The 13,931-nt window shown below is 44.8% G+C and overlaps 2 protein-coding genes across 3 annotated transcripts in view; both read left to right on the forward strand.

The window, feature by feature from the left end:
• Nucleotides 1-221: 221 nt before the first annotated feature.
• On the forward strand, nt 222-4,230 carry LOC118212278 (protein ANTAGONIST OF LIKE HETEROCHROMATIN PROTEIN 1-like). The gene is made up of 2 exons (XM_035389997.1): nt 222-1,168; nt 2,217-4,230. Exons 1-2 carry the CDS (start codon nt 968-970, stop codon nt 3,303-3,305), a joined length of 1,290 nt encoding a protein of 429 aa, XP_035245888.1. The 5' UTR covers nt 222-967; the 3' UTR covers nt 3,306-4,230.
• A 3,892-nt stretch (nt 4,231-8,122) lies between these two features.
• The window catches only part of LOC118212169 (erythrocyte band 7 integral membrane protein-like), an 18,443-nt gene continuing 12,634 nt past the window's right edge, over nt 8,123-13,931 (forward strand). The window contains exons 1-3 of one of the 2 annotated variants that reach the window (XM_035389814.1): nt 8,123-8,396; nt 9,739-9,774; nt 11,854-11,963. In XM_035389814.1, the coding sequence (XP_035245705.1) occupies nt 8,339-8,396; nt 9,739-9,774; nt 11,854-11,963 (204 nt within the window). In that variant the 5' untranslated portion in view covers nt 8,123-8,338. The remainder of the gene's footprint in view (nt 8,397-9,738; nt 9,775-11,853; nt 11,964-13,931) is intronic. The other variant, XM_035389815.1, reaches the window with a different exon arrangement.

Raw genomic sequence — 13,931 nt, forward strand, 5'->3', positions numbered from 1 at the left:
CCTTTCAATTAACTGCCAATTAAGGCCTGGAGAACAGGGTCTGGATGTTTATGAAGATGTGGGATTAGCAGAACAGGTCTGCAGCAGAAAGCGTTGTTGGGGTACGAACAGTGTAGTACAATACATGCACCCAGAGGCCATTTTATTAGGTACACCTATCTAGAATTGGGCAGGACCCCCCTTTGCCTCCAGAACAGCCTGAGTTTTTTTGCTGCATGGATTCAAAAAGGTGCTGGAAACGTTACGTAGGGATTTTGGTCCATGCTGACTCAATAGCATCACGCAGTACCGGCGGATTTTTTGGCTATACATTTATGCTGCGAACCTTCCGTTGCTACTAATCCCAAAAGTGCTCTATTGGGTTCAGATCTGGGGGCTGTGCGGGGGCTGGAGTAAACTGAAGCCACTGCCATGTTTGCGCTGTATAAACCGAGACAGCGCAAACACGGGGGGAAACATCTGGTTTATTTTTGCTATGTAAATGCCAAGCTAATATCAGGCATGTCTGACCGTAAAAATGGATATAGTCGGGCTAAGCAGGCAGTTTGATGTATGTTTTCTGTCGCTGTAATTACGTAATAAATTAATGGTGTGATGAATCACGTCCTGCTATAGTACAAAGTGAGGAGAATGCAATTAAATTATTGGTCATCAGTACAGTTTAATTCAGCACCGAAACTATTATGGAAAACCAACTTTGTGATGCAGGACCAGCTTTACTTCCCCCGCTCCTCCTACTTCTGACTATTTTGGCATACAGTCATATTTATCTTCTGATAAATCGAGCTGATGTTAGGCGCCACCGTATGAACATACTAGCGATATGGGTTTCAGGTTCTAAATGTTAACAGAGAGGTTGAAATTATCATTACGGTCATCTCGTCGCCACACTCCAATACACTAGGCGGCGTTCAATCTAACCAAAGTTTACATTTAAAACCCCGTATAAGAACAAGAAAGCTCAACAATGGCGGACGACACAGATGAATGTGAAGCGCTGCTTGTTCACATGTCTCTGTGTTTACAGTCAGTGCTGGATTCATACAAGAAGAGGCAAGCTATCCGCGCAAAGAGGATCGAGGAGGCAAACCGACCGCCAGCGGTGCTCAGAAATTCAAATAGGAAATATGTATCTGTCTTGCGCCGTGGTCTCCAAAGGAGAAATATGGTAAGAGATTTCATCAACAAATTTAACGTTACGTCAGTTACTGGCTGTGTTTGGGAATTCAGATTTCGGGAAACATGTGCAAGGTCTGTGCAGATTCTGCTGCAGAAATGTCCGAGGTGGGCTTCTGATTGGTTGGATGCATATTCAGGGTTTGTTTACTATTTATGTTTTTTGTGCTTTTGTATGCCGCTAATGCCGTACTCTACCATCTCGCGTACGCGCACGCACACCCCTCCATGACATCTAGCTACAGCAAGGACCACAATGGAAATAAGTCCTGCGACTTTTTGGCTGGACCGCAGCAGCGCGGCCAGCCCTACAAACGCTAATGTCTGTGACTGACTGACTGACTGACTGAGTGATAAAGTTACAGCGCGTATGTCTGTGACGTCGGCCGGTTCGGTCCAGACATATAGGCCTACTAGGTTTTGACCTGGTCTTGTTTGTGTTATCCTTGATGTTCTTTTTATTGTGCATGTACATTGGTGTTTGCAACCATGTAATTGTCCTTTTAAAGTGAATCGTCAAATAAATAAACTAAACTAAAAAAAATAAAAAAACAGGGTAACGACGCAAGTGACGTAAAAGGTGCCACTCTGTCACTACCCAGAGAGTAGTTTACAAATAAAGAAATTATTCGGAACCCACATTCGTTATTGCTTGCTACCTATTTGTGTCATAAGAGGAACATTTTGTATTACTAATCATTTCAATTTAAAGCTTGATTTGCATCTGGAAATTGCTTCCAGATTGCCACAAAGATCGACATTCATTCATGCAGTTGCCTTATTTTCCATTATTGAATTTGTGAAGTGTCTCTGGGTTCTCATACACACACCACCTCAAGAATCCACAGCCAGACCACTGATTAAGTTTACTCTCTTGTCGTAGCGGTAACTATCTTGATGACTGTGTGCATTCATTTTAATGCTGATCCATGTTCAGGTTGACTTGACCGTTAACCTTTACACACACGTTTTTTTTTTGTAGGTTGACTGTTTCCCAATCATATAACCAACTTCTTGAAGTAATTTCCTCTCTTTCGCAGAGTGTGCTCATGGCGAACTTTCAGCGGAGAAGAAAAGTTGCGCTGTGGAAGCACCTGAGATCCTCAGAATGGTGGGACAACGTCGCGTGCAGCTTCACCGATTCCCAGTGGCAGAGAAGCTTCCGGGTCTCCAGAGACACGTTCCGCTACCTCTGCGCGAAGGTGAAGCCAGCGATCGAGCGCAAGGACACGGTGCTGCGGCTGTGCGTGCCCTTGGAGAAGAGGGTGGGCATTGCCCTCTGGAAGCTGGCCACCGGTTCCGATTACCGAACCGTGGGGCACCTCTTCGGGGTCGGCGTCACCACGGTCTGCAGGTGCCTGCACGAGTTCTGCCAGGCCGTTAACCGGATAGTCCTGCCCGAGGTCTTGCCCGAGCTCAAGCCCGAGGAGCTGGAGGACATGGCCGCCCTCTTCGAGCGGGAGTGGGGCGTGCCGCAGTGCGTCGGGGTCGTCGACAGCTCCCACGTCCCGATCATAGCGCCGAAGGAGCTCCACCGCGACTACTGCAACTCCAGAGACCTGCACTCCGTCGTCCTGCAGGCGGCGGTCGACGCCCGAGGGCTGTTTTGGAACGTGTGCGCGGGGTTCCCCGGCGGCGCCAGCGACGCTGACGTGCTCCGGCGGTCGAGCCTGTGGACCCTGGCCCGCCGCAGCGCCCTCTTCTCCAGCCGCACGAGGAGCATTTGCGGCGAGGACGTGGGGTACTACGTGATCGCGGACTCCGCCTATCCTCTGCAGAGCTGGCTCATGAGACCGTTCGAGGACACGGGGGCCCTCAGCGACCGGCAGAAGCGCTTCAACTCCAGGATCGGTCGGGCGGGATCGGTCGCGGAGAACGCATTTGGGCGGTTGAAGGGGAGGTGGCGCTGCCTGACGAAGAGGAACGATTGCAACGTGGACGTGATCCGGGCCATGGTTGTGACCTGCTGCGTGCTTCACAACCTCTGTGAAAGGAACGGAGAGGCCTTCGCAGAGGAGCCGGACGGCCCGGAAACGCAACAGCCCGCGCACGCTGTTTCACCCGCGGACGATCCTGAGGGGGCTGCAGTCCGTGACGCACTCGTGCAGTACTTCAGTGTGGAGCGGTGAAGACTACACCAGTCAAATCAACTGCATGAGCTAGTGCCTAGTGCAGTGGTAACCAGTCCTGTTCCTGGAGATCTACCACTTCGTAGGTTTTTCACTCTAATCCTGACAATGCTCACGTCATTCAGACGTTAGAGATCTTTGTTGAGCTGCTAATTAGTAAATTCAAGTGTGCCAAATTAGGGCTGCAATGAAAACCTACAGGATGGTGGATCTCCAGGAACAGGGTTGGTTACGACTGCCCCAGTGCATGGATACTCAAATCTGGACCTCAAATCCAATTTGGCCCTGGTTTAGTTTTCCCCCAGGTAACTAACTGAACAATTAGTGCTACTGGTTGGCCAGACTGTCTTCATACCTGATTCCCAGGTATAGGGAGAGTGGAAAACCAGCAGTTCTTGGACCTTGAGGGCCATAATTAGAGTAACAGGACCCTAGTGGCTTTTAATTCTCACGTATTTGGTTGTCCTTCACCATGCAGCTTAGAATGCTGGGGTGGTAATGTGGTCAGAATAAAAAAATAAAATACTAATTTTGCGATGTTTAGTTGCCATTATCCACCATAGCTTCCCCAGAGCCTTAAAGATCTGCTGTATTTGTGCCGCTGGGGATCATTTGTGGTCCCCAGGTTCAACAAATTATGGCAGTAGAATGCTGTTTTTAAGGAACTGTCAGGGAGTGTTTCTTGTCAAATTAACAGTATGAAACAAATATATCTAGGGAGGGGAGCGGCAACGGAAAGGGAAGAGAGAAAATTTGAAAAGTAGATTTTTTCCTACGTGTAGTGATTTGTGCTACTTTTGCAGTAAACTTTACAGGCCTTTAGTTCTGATTTTATCATTTGCCGGTCAGAATTATACCAGAGACAATGTACTAGGGCAGGGGTCCTCAATCTTATCCAAAAAGGACAGGTGTGGGCGCAGGCTTTCATTCCAACCAAGCAGCTACACACCTGATTATACTAATCAACCACTAGTGTCTTTGCTAAGGACCTTGATTAGTAGAATCAGGTGTGTCACTGCTTGGTTGGAATAAAAGCCTGCACCCACACCGGCCCTTTCTGGATAAGATTGAGGACCCCTGTACTAGGGAGAAGATCCACGTCTACATTGTCAAGACAATCAAATGCAAACTGTGTGGTTTGTTTTTAATGTATTTTCTATTAGGTTCAATGTCCTTTTACAATGTGTACACACAGTTTTTCAGTGCTTATATTAAACCACGACTTTTAAGCCGACTTTTTATAAAGACTTTCAAGCATGAATAACACTGACTAATGTCTCAAAAAGAAGAGTAAAAATAAAACAAAAGGCTGACATGGTGTCCACTATCTTCACTCTCCATACTCTCAAAAACACTGATTTCAGGCACCTCTCTTGCTTGTTATTTAACTAGCTACCCCTAAAACTTCAATGCCACCCATTCATTTAACTCATAAGGCACTGATCTGTGTTTTACATAATTGGGTAAAATCATTTCTGTTGCAGTAAATTTATGAAGCAAGATGGCTGTCTAACGTGTGAATAATTTGCATTGTTTTAGCTTCTATTTTTTAAATCTACTATGCATGGACCTCAACTGCCACTACTTCTATAAAATATAAGTGAAACTGAAAACACTGCTTTTTAATGCAGCTGATGTCATTACGTGATCATCTCATTTTCACAGGACTGTACCCACTTACTGCAGAGGTTTGTAAAGTTAGTGATTTAACATTAGTTTGCCTTTGAATTTCTTCATAACTTTCATTTTTAACGTACTTTCCATCATCCATTATCTATACCTGCTTATCCTGGGCAGGGTGGCGGGGGGTGCTGGAGCATATCCCAGCATGCATTGGGCGAGAGACAGGAATACACCGTGGACAGGTCACCAATCTATCGCAGGGCACATTAATATACTTTCTGTGTGAACTACTTGAACAAACTTTATAGTAGAGCATAGTATAATAATAAGTATAATGGTGCTGAAAAGATGATTAAAATGAATACTGTAGCAGAGAATTAAAGTATTTTATGATGCCTCTAAGTGTTAACAGTGCATAAGGACAGTTGGATTTCAGTGGGCCTATACTGAGGTACACATCAATTTCACACCTGCAGTTTGAAATCTGAATTTGAATTAGGGGTACCTTGAGTGACAGCCATTCAACAGTTGTATAAAATTACATTAAATGGTGAGTTTGTGTAGTTATAATTATGCCGTAAAAGTCCAGCATATACAATTGGAAGTTCTGGACACGAAAGGCTGACGGACAGAATTTAAACGAACTGAATATCTTACAACATATCTGCCCTCATCCTGCTGCGGTTTACATCGCACAGCGGACGTGTGCGCGTGTTGAAAGCGCTATGTTGGTCTGAGGTGAATGAGCGGTACCAGTATTAAATGAACGTGGCGGCAGCATAGTATAATGGGCAAAAGGAGCTTGAAACCTAAAGGTCACAGGGTCGACTGCCGTCGTACCCTTGAGCAAGGCACTTAAAATACACAACTAGGACGTATACTGAAGCATATTCAGACCCCTTCACTTTTTCCACATTTTGGTACGTTACAGCCTTATTATCTTTTCCAGGCGAGAACCTGGAGAGGATTATGCGTTTGGTCGCGTGTGTGCATGTGTATCTGTCCGCAGCTAATCTCGCATACTACTGGGCCGATCAGCCTAATACTTGTTGTGCATGCTGACAGCAGGTCAATGACCTGAATTCTCGAATATTTTGCTAATCGGTCAACGACAAGTATTTTATTTGAATTAATTTCCATCATTGTCCATTGAAATACATTGACTGCTAACTCCTCACTCCTAACCGGCCGGTAGGGGCCGCAAGTGATTATGGGTAAGCATAACCGAAAATGGTCTTACCGTATTCACTTATATGCATTCACTCTGTGGTAGCAGTCAATGACGTTGCTCCTAACGAAGCATTGTCAACGATTTTTCGTAATTTCTTGGGAAATACTATTATTATTGAGGGCATAGCTAAGCCATATGTTTGCTGATAGACCTAGCTGATTGTTCCTGTCCAGATCTGAAACGAAAGTGCCAGACTATAACGTCAACATTAGCTCTGTCTAACACATCGTGGCTGATATGAATGACATTAGCTAACCTTTAGCGCCTGAATTGGCATTTTTGGGATTTTCAGTGGCACATGGTAAAAACTTGTAATATTGTTCAGGCTCTACCTGGGCCACTCAAGGACATTCACAGACTTGTCCCGAAGCCACTCATGAGTTGTCTTGGCTGTGTGCTCAGGGTCGTTGTCCTGTTGGAAGGTGAACCTTCACCCCAGCCTGAGGTCCTGAGTGCTCTGGCGCAGGTTTTCATCAAGGATCTCTGTACTTTGCTTCGTTCATCTTTCCCGATCCTGACTAGTCTCCCAGTTCTTGTCGCTGAAAAACATCCCCACAGCATGATGCTGCCACCACCATGCTTCACCGTAGGGATGGTATTGGCCAGGTGATGAGCGGTGACTGGTTTCTTCCAGACGTGACGCTTGGCATTGTGGCAAAAGAGTTCAATCTTGGTTTCATCAGACCAGAGAATTCTCATGGTCTGAGAGTCCTTTAGGTGTCTTTTGGAAAACTCCAAGCGGGCGGTCATGTGCCTTTTACTGAGGAGTGGCTTCCGTCTGGCCACTCTACCATAGATGCCTGATTGCTGGAGTGCTGCAGAGATGGTTGTCCTTCTGGAAGGTTCTCCCATCTCCACAGAGGAACTCTAGAGCTCTGTCAGAGTGGCCATCGGGTTCTTGCTCACCTCCCTGACCAAGGCCCTTCTCCCCAGATTGCTCAGTTTGACCGGGCGGCCAGCTCTGGGGAGAGACCTGGTGGTTCCAAACTTCTTCCATTTAAGAATTAAGGAGGCCACTGTGTCTTCAGGACCTTCAATCCTTCAATGCTGCAGAGATTTTTTTTTAACCCCTCCCCAGATCTATACCTCGACACAATCCTGTCTCGGAGGCCTGTGGACAATTCCTTCGATTTCATGGCTTGGTTTTTGCTCTGACATGCAACTATGGGACCTTATAGGCTATAGACAGGTGTGTGCCTTTCCAAATCATGTCCAATCAATTGAATTTACCACAGATGTACTCCAGTCAAGTTGTAGAAACATTGTATGATCAATGGAAACAGGATGCACCTGAGTGTCATAGCAAAGGGTCTGAATACTTATGTAAATGTGATATTTCAGTTTTTTATTTTAAATAAATTTGCAAACATTTCTAAAAATCTGGTTACACTTTATCATTATGGGGAATTGTGTGCAGATTGATGAGAATAAAAATGAATTTAATCAATTTAGAATAAGGCTGTAATGTAACAAAATGTGGAAAAAGGGAAGTGGTCTGAATGCTTTCCGAAGGCACTGTATATAGTATTATATAGTTGTATAAGTTGCTCTGGATAAGAGCGTCTGCTAAATGCTTGTAGCAATTTCACACGTGAATTTTGCATATGCCAGAATCTGTATTTTGCCGTGTTTCAAAATTCAAAGGAGTATTTGAATTTCAGTTCAAAATTCGAAAAAGATTAATTGTCGTATATGAATTAAAATATTCAGACTAAGCTTTTGAGAATACAAATGAACAAGTATGCCAACAAAACCAAAATGTTACATTTATAGTGCCCTAATGTTGGTAGGCCTACCCATTTCACTCCAAACAATGTTTTTAATAGTAGTAGCCTATACATGTTAACAGTAACACATAGCCTAACATGAACACAAAGGCAAGCAAAAAGATAGCATGTACTTTCTTTAAAGTCGTCTTGGTACATCATGTTTTTGTTTCAGAAGGGGCGCTACCGCCCCTGGTCGTCACGTCCCCCGTATTTTTCTATCTGAGAACGACTGGCACAAGAGCTGTCGCGTCTGAGCAGAGGCAGTGGTCTTAAGCGCCCACTTTAGCCAGGTAACGGGACCTAGCATCGCTCGTTAGGATAAACCCTGTTTTAGGCTCCATTAAAGCATAACTAGTTTAGTTAGCTTATTTGCTAACTTACGTTGGTTGTTCAGCCTTTGCGGGAAAACTATGGATGACTCTGAATCCCGCAAGATGAGAGCAGAGAGGAGACGGCAGAACCAGGATGGTAAGGAATGCGCCTTTTTTAGCGGCCTTCGGATATATTTCCTGTCGCGTCTAAAACAGGATAGAAGCATGCTGGTAGCGAACTTGTTCATTTAGACTAGCAGATTTAGTGGGGTATAGTTAGGGAAGTTCAGACTTTGTGGTGTACCTTGCTTCTAGCAAACCCTCCCACCAACCACCATTGTCTGTCTAACTTAAGACAACCGCGATCAAGCTAGTTAATGCTAACAATGATGTTAGCTAATTACTTATTTCAGCTATCAAACGTTACATTCCTATTAAAATGCGCAGTCTATGTATATTTGTTTCGTATATGGAAACTAAACTGATACAACTTGTATTGGAAAATGTAAAAACTTTGCTCTTAATTTCATTTATTGTCGCAACGTCTCTGTAGCTAATTTACCGTTACCCGAGCTAAAGTTGATCATTTTGGGCTCCATTGCATTAGTTTATACTCCTGGGATGGCCTAGATTTGTTCGTCGCGTTAACGCAACATTAATTCAGGTGATGAAGTCCTTGGAGGGGTTAGTTAGCCATAAATAAGTGCTAAATGCGCGTGATGGGCGTGTCTGTGTATGCTCTTAGCGGCTAACGTTAGCTCGGATAGGAACGGGCCAGGAACAGGGACATGTGTTTTCGATAATAAATTTATCGTTACGCTGGACATCGGTGATTCGTCACACTCAAATGTAAATGTACCTAAAGTTTACACTTGCCTTGCAAAACACGGCGACGAAAACTTAACACTCTAATGCTTCTCTTAACGTTGCTTAACGTTTTTATTAAATAATATTTGTCAGTGACTAACATGAGTGTGTTGGTGGTGGTTGTAGGTTAGGTAAGGGACCTAACCATTGTTATGCTAACCACGACAGTTCCGTTGATTGATTATTATGGGAATACAAAAGAGAAAGCAGTATTCATGTTAAAAAGCAGCATGCATGTACATACAGTTTGATCCCAGAAGGTGACGCGTGAACATGCGAACGTTACTAGTACGCCTATGTCCGAAGTTGTCAATAAATGTTTCAGAAAACGCATAAGCCAAGTTGTTTTCCATCTCAATGTACAGGATCTCCGATTTTGGTATATGCCACTTATTTGTATGAAAACTTTAGTCTTCTGTTTTCAACTTCATACTGGAAAATAGGATTTCCATAAATGCAAATGCATGTGACGTGTTCGGTTATATTTGTTATCTAATTTTTATGTTATGTCTGGAAACCCGTGACCCCCAAGCAGCATGTATGTTGTCCACGTGCAGGCCTGTGTAGCGTCTGTCCTTTTTCTTTGGTTTTATCTTTATGTACTTCTTCCCCTGCTTTTAACACCACTGTAGACTCGCCCAGATATCATCAGGGGCAGTATATTCCAGGTAGGAAGATGCATGAAACGTTAAATATGAAATGTACGGTTGGTCTTAATCTGATCCGGTAAAACCCAATTAACATGCGCCGTTCTGTTTGTTAGCCTGGATGTGTGAAATGCTTTCTTCCCAGCGTCTGGAGTCTTTTAGTCTGTTTAATCACAGACTGGCATTTGGAATGTAGTATGTGTGTGGATTTGGCACTGGGTTAGAGGGTACTTCTGCTTGCAATACTTAATCTAGTGTTTACTGTGGCAGTGGAGCCTGTTGGCAAGCAGTGTTGCCAGGTGCCTGAAATAATTCCCCTAAAAAAAGACCTTCTCAAAACTCCCCATCTTCGACTCCCATACAAATTTCTCACGATAGGCCTATTTCACATTTCCGGGTATATAAGCAGGATGTAGGGGTCGCTCATTTCCGGTTGTCTTAACAGCCACCAAAACAATGGCAGCGACGAAGAGCTTTTTTTGTTTTGAAGCGTCCCCCTGTGTACCAATTGGAAAAATAATTTATTTGCCCTTTCACAGCATTCCCACAAATGTACTCCAAAATAGGAAAAAAACTTGCTAGGTAGCATGACTGTCATAATGTTGCAAATTAACATAAACTAACCCATTACGATAGCTAGCCAGTTAGCTACTGCTTTGTGAACAAGATTACACTCGATATGACACTTTTCTCCTCACATACATTTGGGTCTAAATGTCTGAGTCCCCTACCAACTCTTTTTTTTAATTTTTTTTTAATTTTTATTTTTTTATCATTCATTGAGAACTAACGCAGTTTCAGCCATGTGGTACTTGTTACTCAAGAATGTCATAAAATCAGTTAGCGAGCTATATTTTATGTTATGATTAGCAAATTACGTTTTAGCCAGCTAGCTTGTTAGCAAGCACATATTTGGATATTAAATGTTGAAACTGCAGATGCACGTTTATTTTAGTTGTTAATTGTAATTACGAAATGTATTGACGGACATCGCGACAAGCCTACTTAAGATATAGGCCTATCAGCTGATTTAAAAATGTGTGGGTAGTTTTTATCAGCGATGAAAACAAACAGCTCGGTAGTGAACTGAACACCGGCATTACACAGGCGATTTGACAAGCAATATAAATCTATATTAGAACAAGTACAGCACAAACAACATGTCACAAAATAGTAACGGTGGTACAAAACTTATTTCAGAGGTATAACATAAGTAATTTTGTGGAGCCTAACACATTGTACTTGCATGCCTCCCCTGCTGCCCGTCAACCTTAACAGAATCGCTTTTCCTCACAGCTGCCAGGCTCCCTATTCATTCATATTTTCGGGACAACCGAGAGGAACAGAGACCCTGTTAACGGACAGCAGATGTTGCTTCACGCTACGAAAACACAATGGAGTCACCTCCAGAAAATAGTTTACGTTATGTCGAAATGAAATATCTCTTTAATCGGCTAACTTGCTGTGGTTAGCAATCTAGCTATTTAGCTTTCTGGCGAACCAGAGCTAACGTTATACTTACCTTCATAACCAAATATAAACTTCTCAAAAATAATTTATAGCCGCTTAGCGTTCACTGGCAATGCTTCGACAATGCGGATAACATCGGACACAGTGAACATTGAACATTGGCAGAGCTATTAGGGACTGTGAGAACACGTCGCTGTTCAGGCTCAATTTTTCGCTGTCAGAAATGGACTTGCGTCCGTAGCAACGGTAACCGGAAACAAAGTATCCCTACATCCGGTTTTGGTCGCCATCTTGTGAAATAGGCCTATTAGTCCCACGTACCTTTTTTAAAAATCCCCCATCTGTCATTTACTCCCATATATTTTTGCTGTCAGACTTCCCTTGAGTAGTTTTGAAGGCCCTAATTTTAGTCTGGCAACCCTGTTGGGGAGCTTTGGAGTTTTTCTGAATCTTGTGAAAACCTGTCTCTCGCATCGAGCTTCAGCGATCAGGACAAATCGGGAGAAGCCTGGATCTTAATCAGCGTATTCTGAAGTAGTGTAGAGACACGCTGCCTTGCATCCGCTTATTGTAAATGTTGCAGGACGTCCCGGGTGCTGACGCTCTCCTCTCCTTTCTTGCGCTCCACAGCTCTGGAGAACCCGGAGAGCGACATGGGGATCTGCGCCTGGTGTCTGATGGGCTTCTCCGTCCTGCTGGTGCTCGCCACTCTGCCCATCTCCATCTGGATGTGCATAAAGGTACCTCACCCCCCTTCCAGAAAAGACCAGGGGCAGCCACCCACCAAAGCCCCCAGGGCCTTAGGGGCTCACCCTGTCTAAACTCTGAATTAAGCACCTGGATCGATATCTGCACCATGTTGATTAGGTGATCATTCGCTGCATGGTGAGAGTGAGGAAATCTGATTGTCCCTGGCGCTTTGGGTACCAGGACGTCCTCTGACTGGTGTCCTCATTGGTAGCATTGTAGCATGCGCCCTTTCACCTCTGACCACCAGTCCCGTACCGGGGCTACAGACACAAAGTGCGCGAGTGTGTTGCAGTAAGCAAGCGGCAGGTGGAAGAGGGGCTTGCTGAAAATGGCGGTCCGGGGAGGGGGGAGAGGGCAGAGGGCCCGCTCAGGTCTGTGGGCCTCCTTCCTCTTCACACACATTCCAGTCACACACGCTGTCTGCCGGCCCGCTTGATTTAGCGCCCTGTTGTGGGGCGGCAGGCAGACTGTAAATCTCAGCTGGGGGAGGCGTGAAATCGCCGTCGTGTTGTCGCGTCGGCTGTTGCTCGGGGGATGAATTTCGCTCGGTTTGGCCTTTTCGCGCAAGGTGTCCCAGCAAAGCTGATCCGAAGTGGGCTGGGCGGGCTGGCCATCCTGTGTGCAGTGTTTCCCCACATAAAAATGGCCCATTACACATATTTAAATAAATAAAAATAAACGTGTTAATCTTCTACATAGATTAACCAGATGTGACAAGCGAAAAATGGTCTACTTGACACCTTTAGCATTTATTGTTTTCAATATTTTTCTTAATTTCATGTGACATTTCACAACTCCAGCCACCAAACCCCCCCACCCAGCCAACACCAAGCCCGCTCTTCCCCTCCATTACATCGGCTTAGTGACAAAAGCACAAAATTTGTAGTCTGCCGTTAGGTAAAGTTAGTCTTTCTAACTGGGTTGCGCCAGAGAGAAAGCTAATTCTAATCTGTCTGAGCAGCTGCGGCAACTTCGCATGTTAGCATTGGTGACGTTAATTAATTCAACAGTTCAACAGCTATGAGATGTTGGAAAATCGACATTGGTCCTTGAAAGCTGTTGAAAAGTGCTTGAATTTTAACTGCTGAAGGGTGGGGGCGATTCATAAATAATTCATAAAGATGCTAGGCCTGCAGTGTAGAAATGGTTATCTTTATCTTGGAGGACCTGGCTGTTAGGATGAGGCTGTTGGCTGTGGCTCCCTGAGGACACAGTAGAAGAAGAGCAGTGGGGACGTAGAGGGTGAGAGGTGCTGGTAACCGTGAGCGACAGGAAGGTGTGGTTATGTGGGGCTTTTAATGTAATGCACCGTTTCAAAAGCTAGCTTATCTCGGCTTCGGTTTGATTGCATTAGATTAGATTAGATTTCTTTGTTGGCCTTGCTCAGAGAGTAGGCTAGTGTTTTCGCCTCTGTGAGTGGGGTGACGGCAATAGAGAGAGCCCAGTGCACAACCCATGTAGCCAATGTGATAAGCTCTGTCATTAAGGTAATGCTAACAAACAACAGTTCACATGCAAAAACAAAGCCCCCGTAATAACTGGCTGGATTAAAAAAACCCAAAGCACACACATCGAGCAGCCTGCCACCAGTGCAGCGTGTTGTGTGTCTTGTGACATGGGAGCATGGAGTTTCACACCCATGAACAGCGTGGTATTCGTGCATATTCCTCTTATGCCTGCAGGAGAGTAGTTCTGATGGCCCGAGCAGAAGTATTTGAGCATCGCTGCATTACATCACGCATTCAGATGAGCTGTTTATTCTTCAGCTCCTTGACCAAGGCTCGGACAGTTTAAGGAGGACTCGGAGAGGTACACGAGTAGCATTGTAGTCTTGCGTGGCGGTCAGGGATGAATGCAGTGTGGCATAGGTCCATTGTGTCACTTCCTGGTGGGAGAGCTGACCCATTGCGTCACTTCCTGGCAGTAGAGCTGACCCGTTGCGTCACTTCCTGGCAGTA

Source organism: Anguilla anguilla, chromosome 14, assembly GCF_013347855.1.
Source record: "Anguilla anguilla isolate fAngAng1 chromosome 14, fAngAng1.pri, whole genome shotgun sequence".
NCBI classification, from domain to species: Eukaryota; Metazoa; Chordata; class Actinopteri; order Anguilliformes; family Anguillidae; genus Anguilla; species Anguilla anguilla.